This window comes from Xiphophorus couchianus, chromosome 8 (genome assembly GCF_001444195.1).
Source record: "Xiphophorus couchianus chromosome 8, X_couchianus-1.0, whole genome shotgun sequence".
NCBI lineage: Eukaryota > Metazoa > Chordata > Actinopteri > Cyprinodontiformes > Poeciliidae > Xiphophorus > Xiphophorus couchianus.
The window spans coordinates 4,699,828-4,714,202 of record NC_040235.1 but is presented as its reverse complement, the minus strand read 5'-3'; the positions used below and the strand labels follow the sequence as shown (position 1 = coordinate 4,714,202).

At 39.1% G+C, this 14,375-nt stretch overlaps 1 protein-coding gene across 2 annotated transcripts in view; it reads right to left on the bottom strand.

Moving 5' to 3' along the window:
- Window positions 1-14,375, bottom strand: part of palmdb (palmdelphin b) — a 34,210-nt gene that overhangs the window by 14,741 nt on the left and 5,094 nt on the right. The window contains exons 2-8 of one of the 2 annotated variants that reach the window (XM_028025852.1): window positions 13,427-13,477; window positions 11,999-12,079; window positions 10,370-10,500; window positions 8,416-8,530; window positions 5,754-5,778; window positions 3,717-3,824; window positions 612-2,189 (exon numbers count right to left, since the gene is read on the bottom strand). In XM_028025852.1, coding sequence (XP_027881653.1) covers window positions 1,036-2,189; window positions 3,717-3,824; window positions 5,754-5,778; window positions 8,416-8,530; window positions 10,370-10,500; window positions 11,999-12,079; window positions 13,427-13,477 — 1,665 coding nt within the window. In that variant the 3' untranslated portion in view covers window positions 612-1,035. Of the gene's footprint in view, window positions 1-611; window positions 2,190-3,716; window positions 3,825-5,753; window positions 5,779-8,415; window positions 8,531-10,369; window positions 10,501-11,998; window positions 12,080-13,426; window positions 13,478-14,375 lie in introns of those variants that run through there. The other variant, XM_028025850.1, reaches the window with a different exon arrangement.

Here is a 14,375-nt window from a genome sequence, read left to right as displayed (position 1 = left end):
CAGACATAACAGGATGCATGCCTTTCCAAAATGACCACTTCTGTGTTATCAGTCACACCACCCAGCATGAGGGGCCAGACTGACAGCCAATACACAACCCCAAGTAGGAAGGGACCAAACACACACTGATTGAACGTTTTACAGAAATGAAGATTTTTTGGTGCGGTTTGCTTCAAGTCAGCACAACATGCGAAAACAGGAAGACATGTTCTATTTTAATGGTTGTTTATAGTATCTGAAAAGTGATAAGCACTTTTGCCAAGGAGATGGAGGAAGGGGGGAAGACGGGGTATTAGTCAGGACAGCCTGAATGTCCTTGTATTAACTGGATGTATTTAATCAGGCATGAGCCACAGCGGAGGAGGTGTGATCATTTTCTACCATTTTTTCCATCCTAATAGTAAAGAAATGAAGCAATTTAGTCATAAAATGAAACAAACTCTCATTACTTCCATCTGTCTAGTGATGGAACTGTTTCAGAGTAAATTCTTCTGTATCAAGGGGTGAAGTGTGAACAAACAAGCAAATGAACTTTAGAATCAGTAAAAAGTTTTTCTTCTTCCTGTATGCAGGTTGGATTAGAAACAAAATACTAAAACAATACCACCAACATGTTTTTATCCTGCAGGAAAGCAACTTTATTGAGGTTGAAAAAGAGATTATATCTGACAACATTTTTACCACTACAGATTTTGACATCAGCTGGAATCAGGAGCTTCTACACTTAACATCTTCTACTGGATTTAAGGGAAATCCTGAGTTTGCCATGTCGGCTTCACCATCTAACATTTTCATTTAAAACATGAAAAACCTAACATTAGTTAAATAGCATCTTATTAATAAGCAGTGGCCTACTATAAATACACTTAGACCAGGTAAGCGCCAGCTGGTTAAAAATGACTCCAGTTGACACTTAGGTTGGATATTTTAAGATTATGTAATGACAAGTCTTTGCCAGGAGGTGGCAATGACGCAGTTTGCATCTATAATTAACCAATTCCAATGAAAGAAGAAGAAACCTAGTCAAACTCTGTCTCATCTTGTTGTTAAGCAGAGCTGCTGCGGTCTGATGCAGCATGAGTCTGCAGGCTGCGCCTCGCCCTGGTCCTGTGTGGAGCGGCTGCGTTTTCCTGGCTTGTGGATGAATGTTGGCTTGTGGAGCTCCAGATCCCTGCAGTGTGTGTAGCTGTCTCCACCTGGCTGTCCTCCTCCAGCAGCCCTGGCTAACCCCACTTTGGGTTGGAAGATTTTACTGGTGCATCCTTCTGGGTGGTAGGACAGAAGTTCTTCTCTGTAGTGCAAATTATCGAGACACTTGTGGTGATCATTGTAATCCTCTTCACCATCACTGTCGCCTATGATCACCAGCTCAGCTTGAATGTCTTCCTCCTCTTCATCTAGAGCATTTTCATAGCCAATGAAAATCATTGTGACTGGTTCCTCCTCTTCCTCTGGCAGTGTGTTGAAGAGCTTCACAGTGTTTTCTGTGGCTGGGTGGATGTCGAAGTCACTCCGTGTCTCATCAGCTGTGGTTGAGTCTCTGATGACTTTGGGTAGAAGTTGATCTAACCCCCAGTGAATTGGCTGGGTTGCAGGCATTACGTCAGACCTCACAGTAAGTGGCACCGGACCACCAGGCTCTGCACTGGTGGCGTCTGCCTGACTGCAGGAAAATCCTGGTGAGGTTTTGGCACCAGGGTCTGATCTTCCTGTTAGATTCATGTTATTTTTGAATTGTCCTGCAGTGTTACAACAGCGCCGCTTTGCTTCCTCATTAGGCTGGAAGGCTCCTGAAGTGAAGTGCTTGTGAGGTTTAAGTGGAGGTTGCTGCTCTTGAATAAAGGCTGATTTTTCTTTATGTATTTGACTTGGTGCCCTTGGCGTTGCTGGCCTGCTGTTTCCTGTGTATGGTACAGAGAACACCGGCTGATGGGACTGAACCTCAGCAGACACTGTTTGGTCTGTGGCCTGATGCAGAAGCTCTTCCACTTCAGTACTGGACATCTCTCCCAGCACGCCATCAGGGACTGTGTCCTCCATCGGCGGCAGCGCGTGCACAGACTTGCGTCCATCATCGTATACCTTTAACCCTCTCTTGTGAATGGTGTCTGGGCTTACGGTTGCTGAAGAAACCACCTGATTTCTGCCCATTCTGTTATGTTCTACGCTGATTTGAATTGCAAAGGTTGCTGAAACAGAGAAAAAGACATTTGTACAGTGAGAACAGAAACATTACAGAGTAATAGTGAAGAAAATGAAGCTGACTTAGTTTATTGGTTTCTTAGATGAAGCAATAAAATTATTTTCTTTTTCTTCTACCCAACAGAATATACAGGATCTGTTACTGGATTATAAACAGCCAGATTAATGACTCTTCACAGGATTCTGTTTTTATTTACTACTTTCTCATTAATGATTCTATGATGTTTACGACTTCTTATTCTCATGTTTTTATGACGTAGAGCACTTTGAACGGCCTTGTTGCTGGAATGTGCAAGTCAACATGATTTATTGGTTTTGTTCATACATTGATGCATACAAAACTTTGACACTGTAGAACAAGTATAAGACACGTTAGCTAGATTGCAGCTTGTGATTTTTATTTAGTAGCTATATTTATAAGTTTTTTTATTAGGTAAACAATGAGTTGATCCACTCTTCTGAAAGATTTACAAAACATTGTGCTGTGTGTTGTTAAGGAAATATGGATATTGTTGAGTGTTTAATATGGCTAATCTCATGCCATGTGCGTTTAAGAGATAAACATTCCTATTTGGACAAATGTTAAGCAGAGATAAACATTCTCCTGGCAAGGCTGTAACTTAGAGCAGCCATAAAATACTATGCTCTTGAAAGGCTTTAAATTAGTAGGCCATAAAGAACATCTTCCCCTGCCTAGAGGTCGGAGGTTGGGGGGCTTCCCAGGGGCTCTGAGCTGCATCTGGAGTTGATCACAGATTTCGAATCTTGGAAACATCTATGTTTAATTTCGGATACACCTTTTAAATATTGTTTGTGATAAGGCAAAGATTCAAATCTTTGGAGAAGCTGACTGCAGAGGAGCAAGATAGGTTTTGTGAAATTAACTTATAACTTTAACAACTAAAATGACTCTTGAGTTTTGTCATTAAAACTTAGGGGAAGGTTTACGTTTTTCCAAGGTGGCTCTCTGATTGGTTGAACAACGGAACGCCTTCGTTGCATAAATTAAAATACGGAAACACCTCTTTGTATAAGATGACGTGTAAAGAGAAAGAGAGAGAGTTTTTTCCATCTTTTCTCCACGTGGGCGCCTTTGTCTGTCTTTGTGTTCGTTTGTCTTCCCCTTGTGTGTTTTTATTTTATTTTTATGAGAAAATGCATATCTCTGTACCTCTGCAGCTTTGTTAACTGATTCGTGTGTGGTTTTGTATGAATTAAACTCTGTGATCTGTGACGTCAACACGCCTTGTTTAGTTTCGTTTTACAGCTGGCCGCTGCTCGCCGAGAAGAACCCGGCTGTGTTAAGGAAGAGACGAGCCAAACGTTTTGTTCAAAGTTTTAGTTTAATTTCTTCCTTTACAGTGTTTAACTGTTTTAATATTTGTCACCAGATTCTGCATCTGTTATTTGTGCCTACCCAGTTTCCACCTGAATATTCTGCCAGTAGTGGGATTATTTTGCTAAACAGAAAAAATCTTTAAGCATGTTCAATGCCTGGACTCCAGGCATCAGACCTTGTTTTGTTTCAGCACTGTTAGCTTCTTTAACTTCAGGGATTTCTGCTTTGCTTTGAGGAAACAACAATGGGATGTTTTGGGTCTTGAGGGGAGAATATGACACATCTGAAAACAAAAGAAAAATTAGTAAAATTAAACACTTTAAAAGTGAAAACTTCCTTTTCAGTTTGATCAAAATGACTTTAAGAACATGGTTTCATGGCGTTAATATCGTGCTCATGTTCATGTTTTTATGCCCATTATGCTGTCCTCCATGTTCACTGATCCCCTTGCTACAGATGTGTAAAAGGCCTCAGAGTTAGTTTGGATTTTGGAAGCGAGCTTCTGTTTAGTTGTTCTCAATAGTTTCCTTACATGTTGTATGACCAGGAGCTTGTTGGAAAACAAGGTAGATCCGTTTAGGTGGTAGAAGCCTAATCGGTGGACAGATAGATCCCCAATTTACCTCATCAACTACTTCAGTGAATCACCCAAATGCAATGGGTGTTTTATTTTCTCTCTCCAATTAAAAAAAAAAATTTAATTGGGGAGGTTGAACAAATTAATCTTTTAATATGGACCCAAACAAGTTTTGATTTAACAATAAATATTGAACAAGGAAGGCTTATATAACTTAAAAGTGCAGGCGTGCAAAATGGAGTTGCTAAAAATAATAATAAAACATATAAATGGAATATTAAATACAAATTGAATGCCTCCTGTCTGAGGTAAATGTCAAAATTAGCTTTGTACACAGGCTAATAAATTAGAAAATAAAATAACATAACAACTATGAATAAATCATTAATTAAACTATGAATAAACCATTCAGGCCTTGGAGTAACAAGAAAAGGTGCATAGAAAACGAATTTATTGCTCATTTTGCGACACACTGATCTACTCTGATGCGGCCAAAGTCAGATATCTGGCATCTTTTCTTGGATGCCAGTTCATCAATGTCGGGGCCTAGAGTTTGAGCTGAGGAAACCTTCATTATCGAACAAAGGTGTTCGTCAGTCAAACGTCTCCTGTGAGACATTTTCGTCATCTTCACTGAGGAGAAAAGTTGCTCACATACATATGTAAACAGATATTCTGTCTCCCACCTGTCCAGAAAAGTTCTATTTTCTGTCTTTCTTTTCGCCATTTTTTGGTAGGGTAACACAGTGACGGCTGTAGTTTGAGGTCGCAGTGTGGTTTGGGGGAGAGGCCCGGGGATGTGGGGTGCGCCGGGGCTTTCACCGAAGGAGTGAAAGACGGATCACCACCTTCCTAATACATCCATGTCCGCTACCATAAGTGCTACTGACACAGAGGAGGAGGCGGGTCTGCCTCTGTCCTGATTGACGCGCCAAAAAAAACAGCAGAGCATTATGGGATTTGTAGTATAAGTGGTGAATACGGCGTCACAGCGTTGCCACTGTATAATACCAGTGGGCCGGCTCTAATATTAATTTGAAATTGCCTCACGGGCCAAATATAATTACACTGCGGGCCAAATTTGGCCCGCGGGCCAGAGTTTGACACCTATGATATAAACCATCTGTCCACAGATTGTTTATAAGATTTATAACAATTAACATTAGTTGATCAGAACCTGAAGAGCTCACTGCCCTAGAAACGTCCCGGCTTTTATACAAGAGACTTTTTCATGTGAAATAGATTCAACATGTCTCAGTACCCTCAACCCACAGCCATCTCAGGAAAGAACCAATTTCTGTTTTGTGATTACTGTGCTATAAACAGAAAAGGTGCTTTGTATTTGGAAAGGAGAGCTGTGCATTTGATGAAACATAGGAGATAGGAGCTGAAAATAATGGAGCTAAAACAACGAGCTTACCCTGAAACAGCAAATATATCCATCAAAATATGAAAAGGTCATGTTGGTAATAATAGATGACCACAATGATACATCTTATTGCTTATCACAAAAATCTTCATGATCCAAAATTAATCTATATAAAGCATTATAGCTTTTACACAATAAGTATCCTAAACATATTCTGAGTTGAATTTGAAATAAATCATAAGCTAAAAGAGTGAATTTTTTTTTACCTGGCTGGAACTCTGTGTTTAGGTCCTATACATAAAGACAGAGAAGTTGCGAGTGAAAATTTGAAGGTGAGAAGCCAGTTATTCACTGTGAAGCAGAATACAGGATTCCATAAACATTTAATCTAGAAGTTAACGTGTTAGTGAGTCTGAGGGACCCTGAGTAGAACCAAGGCCAAGTCATGCATATCAGAACTGTGTGAGTAATCCATTTACCTGGAAGTTGAATGTGTGAGGGATCCTCTCAGGAGACGAAACATGACCACGCAGTCAGTTCATCCCGTTAGAAACAAGCAGAGATTAGAGGAGGAGCCACAGGCGGGAAGCAGGAAAGTGGAAGGTGGTCAGATTCAAGCTTTATGATAGGCAGCTCCAAATGTTCAGCATGAAACCCTATGAGCCCAATTTAGGCTACATTTACACAGCAGGAAAATGCAATCCAAATCCCAGTTTTTGGCCCATATGCGACCTATACGCAATGTTTTCAAAGCAGTCTGAATGGCCCAAATCCAATCTTTTCACCTCAAAAACAGAGCCTTCTAAACAGATGCTGCTGTTCCAGAAGAGGCCATTGCTATTGGTTGTGCTTTTTTTTTTTTTTAGAATAAATAAATGCTCCATTAGCAAGATGTGAAATAAGCCTTTTTCATAGAGCTGAACATAAATGGCGTAAAAGTCGATTTCATACTCACTATGAAATCTATGAAGAGAGACTGTGAAGCTATCTCCACACTAAAACATGCAACATGAAACATTCTTTGTGGAAATCATAAACAAAAATAACAATGCTCGTTCCTTTATTTGCAAAAGTTAACAGGGTCACAATCCCTTCATTGTCTGTTCCACCTGAACTCCACTCTGACACGGCCTGCAGTAAATTTGCAAACTTCTTTGCACAGAAAATTTAAAAAATTGAAGGGTTAATTTGCACATAAATCCGAAATCAAATATTAATGCTGTGCTCAAACATAACAAATGTAGAAAATGGTTACATTTCACCATTAGCCACGAAAACTTTGCAGAAATTATAAATCTTCTAAGCTCAGGTGGCTGCTGTCTTGGTGTTATACTCACAACTTTCCTTAAGAGAGTTCAGTCGGTCATTACAAATGATCTGATCCAAATAGTGAACTCATTGCTCCATCAGGTGTTTCCCGCTTCAGGTTTTAAAACCATTAGTTATCAAAACCGCTAATTAAAAAGAACAATCTGGACAAATCACCACAGCAGAACTACAAGCCGATCTCCAACCTTCCATTCAACAGCAAAATTATTTTAAAAAAACTGTTCTGACAGTTAAATAGCTTCCTAAAGATGACCAACCACTTTGATGTCTTTCAGTGTGGATTCCATGGTTACCGCAGTTCCAACACCCTCATTAAACTGCTCAATAACCGATATAAATATGGGCTGTTCGACCTCAGTGTTGATCATGATATATGTGTCAGTAATACATGTTAGTACCAATGATTGGAGACTTGAGTGTGTTTTTATGCTCCTTTAATCTGGAACAAACTTCCAGAAAACTACAAAACAGCTGAAACTCTGAGCTCCTTTAACTCAAGGCTAACATCCCACCTATTTAGAGCTGATTTTGATTCATTTGGGACATTTATATATATGTGTTCATTCTTGAATATTTTGATGATGGGATTTGACTAAATATAATGATGTCTTTAGCTGTTTCGAATTGGTCATTGTGTTATGTTTTTATCATGTAAAGCACTTTGTTGCTGAAATGTGCTTCACAAATAAACTTGATTTTAGTTGACTTGAAAACAGCTTTCACAGTGGTTTACATTACATTTCTGTATCAAAAATGTTTTATTGATCTGATGTAATATTCTAATCTTTTTCATTTGCTGTAAGAAGAAAACCATCATAAATAACAGACATGAAAGGATTAAAAACATCAGTTAATATGTAGTTAATCTACATGATATGCTTCTGTTGGTGATTTAATTTATTCTGTTGGAATAAATTAGCTTTTCAGTGATATTCTAATTTATTGAATATAGCTGTTTATGAAGAATACAGCCTTAAACTGCAGCTTTACTGTTATTCAAATGTAATGACCTACACAAGTAAATTTAATTAGCCCTTAGAGTCAATTTGAACATTTTACTGTCTCCACCTGTCTGATTTAACATCAGGCTGCTTCTGCTTAAACCATGTTTGAAAGCAGCTTCACATGCAACTAGACAGATATATTTGCATTCACCCAAGGAAAGAAATGCCATCAAACTGTGAGTCCTAAAGGCGAGCCTTTATGTTGTTCATAAATGGTAATATGCATGATAAGACTGACAAGAGTGTCACTTGCCCTCATAACATCAGTAAGTCAGCTCCCATTTCATCATGAATGTCATCAGTGTAGATACAAACTACTGAAAGCAGATCGTCTTGTTCGTAGCATGTATGCAATTAAAGTTGGGTTAACAAACGCGAATGTTTGACAAATCCATGTTTTGGCATCTCCAACATCTGGGAATAAATCCAACAACATGGTACTACTTAAGATTAAAAATGTTAGTTCTTATAGTTTTTGCAGTTTATTCAAGCAGTGAGACAGAAATAAACTAGTAGTTTAAGAACTAAGCATCAGTGTGGCCAAAAACAAGACATTAAGCTTTTTGTTAAAGGTAGCGGTCTAATTAAAACCTACCTTAATGATGTCTTCAGGTGTCCTCTCCACCTCTTTCAACCGCTTCAGGACTATCTCTTCATTGAATGAGATGTTGAGCTCTTTTTGTTCCAACTCCTCGATCTCTTGTTCTATTCTGTGTGTGGGAACAACAAACTTTGTCAGTAGTTGAAGAGGACCCCTTCAGCAACCAAATGAGATGGAGGATTTTGACTTTACCTATTCCTAACACCAACTGCAGTAATATAAAGGTCAAGGTGTGTGACTATGTAAACTGTGTATGCTGTAGCATCAGGCTACCATCAGACATGACACTTTTAGTTTCCCCTTTCGTCTGTACAACCATTCAGATTTAATTTTCCTATTCCAGTTGGTGAGGAGATTTTATTCTACAAAGCTCAGACCTTCAGCTGCTGGAGCCCTCCACCCTCTCGTTCTTTACTTCCTTCCTTCAGGTTTTCCACCATCTCACAACCTCAGAAACACATAATTAGCTTCTTCTCTGACATCACCAACATCAGGGTCTAAACAGCAGTGAATGTGCTAGACCAGAATCAAAATCAAAGTAAATCATCATAACTAACCTGGTGCCTTTGTGATGGCCAAATCCATGGCCACACTCCTATGTCTGTAACTCTTTTTATGCACAATTTATTTTTTTCATACAAACAACAACATTTTAGTTTCAATAAAAACATTTATTAGTTGATTTGAATGCATTTGTTCTATTTGTTAGCTCGCACATTTAGTTAGCATGTGTATTTATATCAACTTAAAGTTGATTTTGTTTGCTTAAGATTAATTCTGTTTGTTTTCCCGCCGGTACTTACCTGCGTTGGAGTTGCCAGACAAAAGATGGGGGCCAGAGCTCAGCAGGCTTAAATGCTGATTGGACTGCAGCACTAGTACCTGCTGGCAGGGGGAATTTATAGTTTCTTTGTTTAGATAAGTTTTCTATTTAAGTAAATAATAGTATTTAAAGTTTAATATTTTTGATTTTCATTTTTGGGTTTTTAGTTTAGCCAAACTTAGCTGTATTGTTATTTGTTTTTGTGTTATTTGTAATTGTATTCTGTTTAGTTACCCTATTGTGTCTTAATTGGTCTGATCAGCCAGTATATAAACCCCTGTGTGTCATTTCTTTGTTAGGTCAGTTATGTTTGTTTGTTCAGCCAGTTTGTTTATGTATTTTTTGCCTGAGGTCATTTTTGTTTCTTTGGCCTCTCTTATGAGCTCAATTTATCTTTTGTCAATTATAATCTTTGGGTTAAAATAATAATAATAATAATAATAATAATAAAAGCAATTTTTCTAATATGTCCTGTGACTCCTCTTGTTTTTAACTTGGCCCATCACAGCCTTATAGCTTTGTTAAGGTACAGGAAGAGATCTCTGGAACCTTGAAAATCTAGTTTTGAATTACTGATCTCACTCATTACAGCTTGGAGCAATCAGAGCAAGTGTTTCTGGAGTAAAACAGCACATGTGGTCTTCTCCATTGGTGGGATTCAGCAGCATATACGAGATCTGCTGAGAGCAACCCACTCTTCTAGAGAAGAACAGTAAAGACAGTAAAGGACGTCTTACTAACAAGTTTGCACAGAAACCAATTTGCCATGGGACAAAACTGTTCAATAAGGTCAAACCTTCTGAAAAAAGAAGAGAGACAAAGTCCCATCTGCTCTTCTATCCCTAATCAGAATAAAGCAATTGTTGGCAAAAATGAAATGAGATTTTTGTTTTCAGAAGCTGCTGATCTATACTTGACCACTTGGGACTGCCATTAAAGTGAATTCCTCCCCAATGATAAAAGAATCATACCAACAGCAGTTCTAAACACACTCATGACTTTCATTTCTAGTAGTTGGTTTTCCTAACGTTCATCAGTACACTAGAAACTATCATGAACACCAACACTAACTCCAGCTGTGTGTTCTCTAGCATCTGTGTCCAGATGTTTCCAGGATGGGATTACCTGAGGATGTTGCTCTGCAGCTGATCACTCTGTTGCTGCTCATCCTGAGCCTGGAGCCTCATGGCCTGCTGCTCCTCCTCCGACTGCTGACTCAGCCCATCCATCAGCCACTGCTCCCGCAGGGATTTTTTCTGCCAGTCAAACACACCAACACAGTTTCACCACCTTCTACATATTCAGTTTTTTACTTTTTACCTTCTGTGACTCTTGACTCACTCAATTCAACAAGTTTCCCTTCCTGTCTATTAAATAAATTAAACTACCTTTTTTAAAAATCAATTTACCATTAACCAAAGCAAATTCACATGCAAACTTAAATCTAAACTTCCAGCTGAATAAGCTCTGATCAGAGCAGCCAAGAGGCCCATGGTCGCTCTAGATCCAACAACCACCCTAAACATAAAGCCAAGGCTGGTAGAAAGAAACCCTAAAGACTAGCAGCTGGAACTGCAGCAAAAGGTGGTTCCACAGAGTATTAACATAGGGGGGCTGAATACTCTTGCACACCACACTTTTCAGTCTTTTATTTGTGAAAAATGTTTTGAATCATATATAATTTTATTTCCACTTCACAATTGTTGATTAATTTATGTTTATCTTTCACATAAAATTCCAATGAAATACATTCACTGGCCACTTTATTAGGTACACCTGTCCACCTGTGTATGCGCCATGTCATAAAGCCTGAATTGTCTCAGACTGGTTTCTTGAACACAACAATGAGTTCAATGAACTTGAATGACCTACACAGTCACCAGATCTCAATCCAATAGAAAATCTTTGCGATGTGGTGGAACAGAAGATTTGCATCATGGATCTGCAGCCGACAAATCTGTAGCAATTGTATCATGTCAATATGGACCAGACTCTCTGAGGAATGTTTCCAGTACCTTGTTGAATCTATGCCATGAAGGATTAAGGCAGTTCTCAAGGCAAAAGGGGGTCCAACCCAGTACTAGCAAGGTGTACCTAATAAAGTAGCCGGTGAGTGTATAGTCATGTTTGTGGTTGTAATGTGACAAAATGTGGAAAAGTTCAAGGGATATGAATACTTTTGCAAGCAACTGTAGACTGTTGTAGGAGATGAATACTCAGTGTGTCATGTCTGGCATCAATAATTGTTGGATCAATGATACACTGGAAGAACACTTGGTGGAAACAGAATAAACATGAAATCTCACTGAAGACAAAATCTTCCCTGCTTGTCCTTGCAGAGTTCCATCTCTAATTCCCAATACTTTAGCTTCTTTTGCTTTGTATCAGGCAGATTTTGGCTGCTGCCTGACTGCCAGGTGGAGCAGACAGATGACTGCACCACCCCAGTCTGCTCCTATTGGAGGTCTCTCCTCATGGGAGGGGGCTTTACTGTGTGCAAGATGGGGGAGAATAGGAACATTCTGTAGATCATTACATCAGAATGTGATCTGCTAAAGGTGAGAAGATCCTTATGGGAAGAAATGATCTTCCAAATCAGTATTTACTGCTTAGATACTGTACCAACAATGCTGCACAAGCATTTTGTTGAGGGATTGTGCCACCTGTTGTTCCAGTGAGGTACTGCATATTACTGGGACCTGGCATTCAATCTTTGAGCATTTCTTCAGAAGTACACTGTAAAGCATTAAATACCTTGATGTACTGGAGTTTTAGTTTCTCCTCTTCAATTTGTCTTCTTTTCTTGGCAATGTCTTCTTGGATTCTTCTTTTGTCCTGTGGACAAAAAGGACATGTCTGCAGCATGAGTGCATTTTATGCACTCATGGAAACTATTCCACCTGTTGCATCCCAGTGCTGACTCTTCACCCTAGGCCTGACAGCTGGAGAGAAGAAGTCAGAAATGCCTAAAGGCACAGAGCTCCTGCTCTCTACCTGTTGTTTCATGCCAACCTGTCCTTCAGTCTGCTTCTTGTGTCTAAAAGATGATCTCCTCACATGTCTCTGATTGAAACAAGATAAAGAGGAACAAAAGACTTTCTTCCAGCAACACATTGTTGTGACTCTGTAAGGAAACAAGATTCTGAATGTCACAATGAGTCGGTTACTGATGGCTAATATTAGCTCTTGGACCCAGGATCAGTGTAACTCTTGGTCACAGTGAAAAGGGATCCCCTCGTGACATCTGCTGGTATTTATATCTCTGCCTCTATTTGATGAGCACCTTCTCACATAGGCTGCTCCAGCTCCGCTGTCGTAGGGACAGATACAGGAAATCCTTCCTGCCACATGCCATCTCACTGTACAATAAAAGCTAAATCATTGTTCTGCACTAATCAGTCCGATTTCACACAACTGCACTGTGACACACTTGCTGTACATATATTTACATATACATACTGTATCTGCATTTTTTGAATCTTCACAAGGACTGCTCTAAGTTGCTTTTTATATTGACAGCATGTTATATTTTATTTTTATTTTTTATTTTGTCTACAATTGCTACTCAGTGGTGGTTGTTGTGTGTCTTGTCTCTATGCTGTAACTGCGAAGTAATTTCCCTGCTGGGATGAATAAAGTAATTCTATTCTATTCTATTGTATGAAGCTGCATCAGTCTGTAGAGCAGAGTTGCCTCCACCAGGAGACACAGAGATCAGCTGATCCAGAATGCTGCTGCTGGAGTTCTCTCTAAAACCAAGAAGCTAGAGCACATCACGCAGTTCTGAACTCACCTACACTGAGAGGATAGACTTTAAAATTTTGTTGTTAGTTGAACTGCCTTGCTGCTAAAATGTGCTGTATAAATAAACTTAATGATGGATGGATGGATGGATGGACTAATTATGATTGATTGATTGATTGATTGGATGAACATGTGGAAAAGTATAATGTTAAAAATGTGCGGTTGGGGATTGGTGATGCAGTGGGCCAAAAACAAGCTCCTGGTCTAGAACACATAGACACCCTGATGATGGGTTATCAGGTCTTCAGATCTAAATTACTCAGGATGGATCAACAGAAGCTAAATCAAAGTTAATCCCAGTCCTCAGGCATACAGGGAACCAACAGGGAGAGCAGAGGAAGAGAAGGTGTGACCTGGAGAACATGATGAGTTTCTTACTGTGATTGCCTGGAGCCTCTCCTTCAGCAGGTCCGCCTCTTCCATGGTGGGCTGGAAGAAAATTAAAGGCCATGAAGCAAATAAATAGAACCGCGGCTCAGTTTAGTTCTACTGGAAACACCTGAATGTCTAAATGCAAAATAAGATTCGAGACACAAATATACCATCTCTACTTCCAACCCAACAGAAGCTAATAGGTCATGTTGTATGATCATCAGACAGGGTCTTATTCTGCCTGATCTCTATCTAAATCAACATTCTCATTTGTAAAATCAGTAGCATGCATTTCTGATGAGCTGTGTATCGTTCTTCTGTTTTTACACCAGTACGTTAATAGTGCATGTCTGTTAGTGAGAACACAGAAGGGAACCATTCAATTCAGGCAGAAAACAAACCAGCTCTTAAAAATTAACTGTTGTTTTTAATCAAAGTCTTTTTTAATTATTAGACAATAAAAACAAAAGTTCTTGGAATGATGTAAAGTCCATTCTAAGAATAAAAACATGACATGATCATGAGACTACTCATGGTTTTTTTCCCCCAATCATAATTGATTGAGGAAAAAAATGTATGGCTTTGAATTTGTTACTGAAAGGTGTGGCTTGCATATGAATTTCAGCCACCGCTTTTCTCTGATACCCATGAATAAAATCAACTGCACCAAATCGTGTGGAAGCCAGAGGCCCTGTTTCTGCTTCCTATGAAGGAGACACTGGGAACATGGAAGGTGATCATTTATCAAACATCATCCTCACATATGTGAAGATGTATCCATCCTTTACAAAAGTTTAATGCTTTTCATTAATTTAAAACTACATGGAGATAAAATGCTCAAAAAATAAATATTCCTGGATTAGAAATTGATCATTAATCATCAGGTCACTGATGACTGCAGCTCTAAATGAGTTTGATTGAGCTGAACTAGGTTGTGGCTCTTTGTACTGTGAAT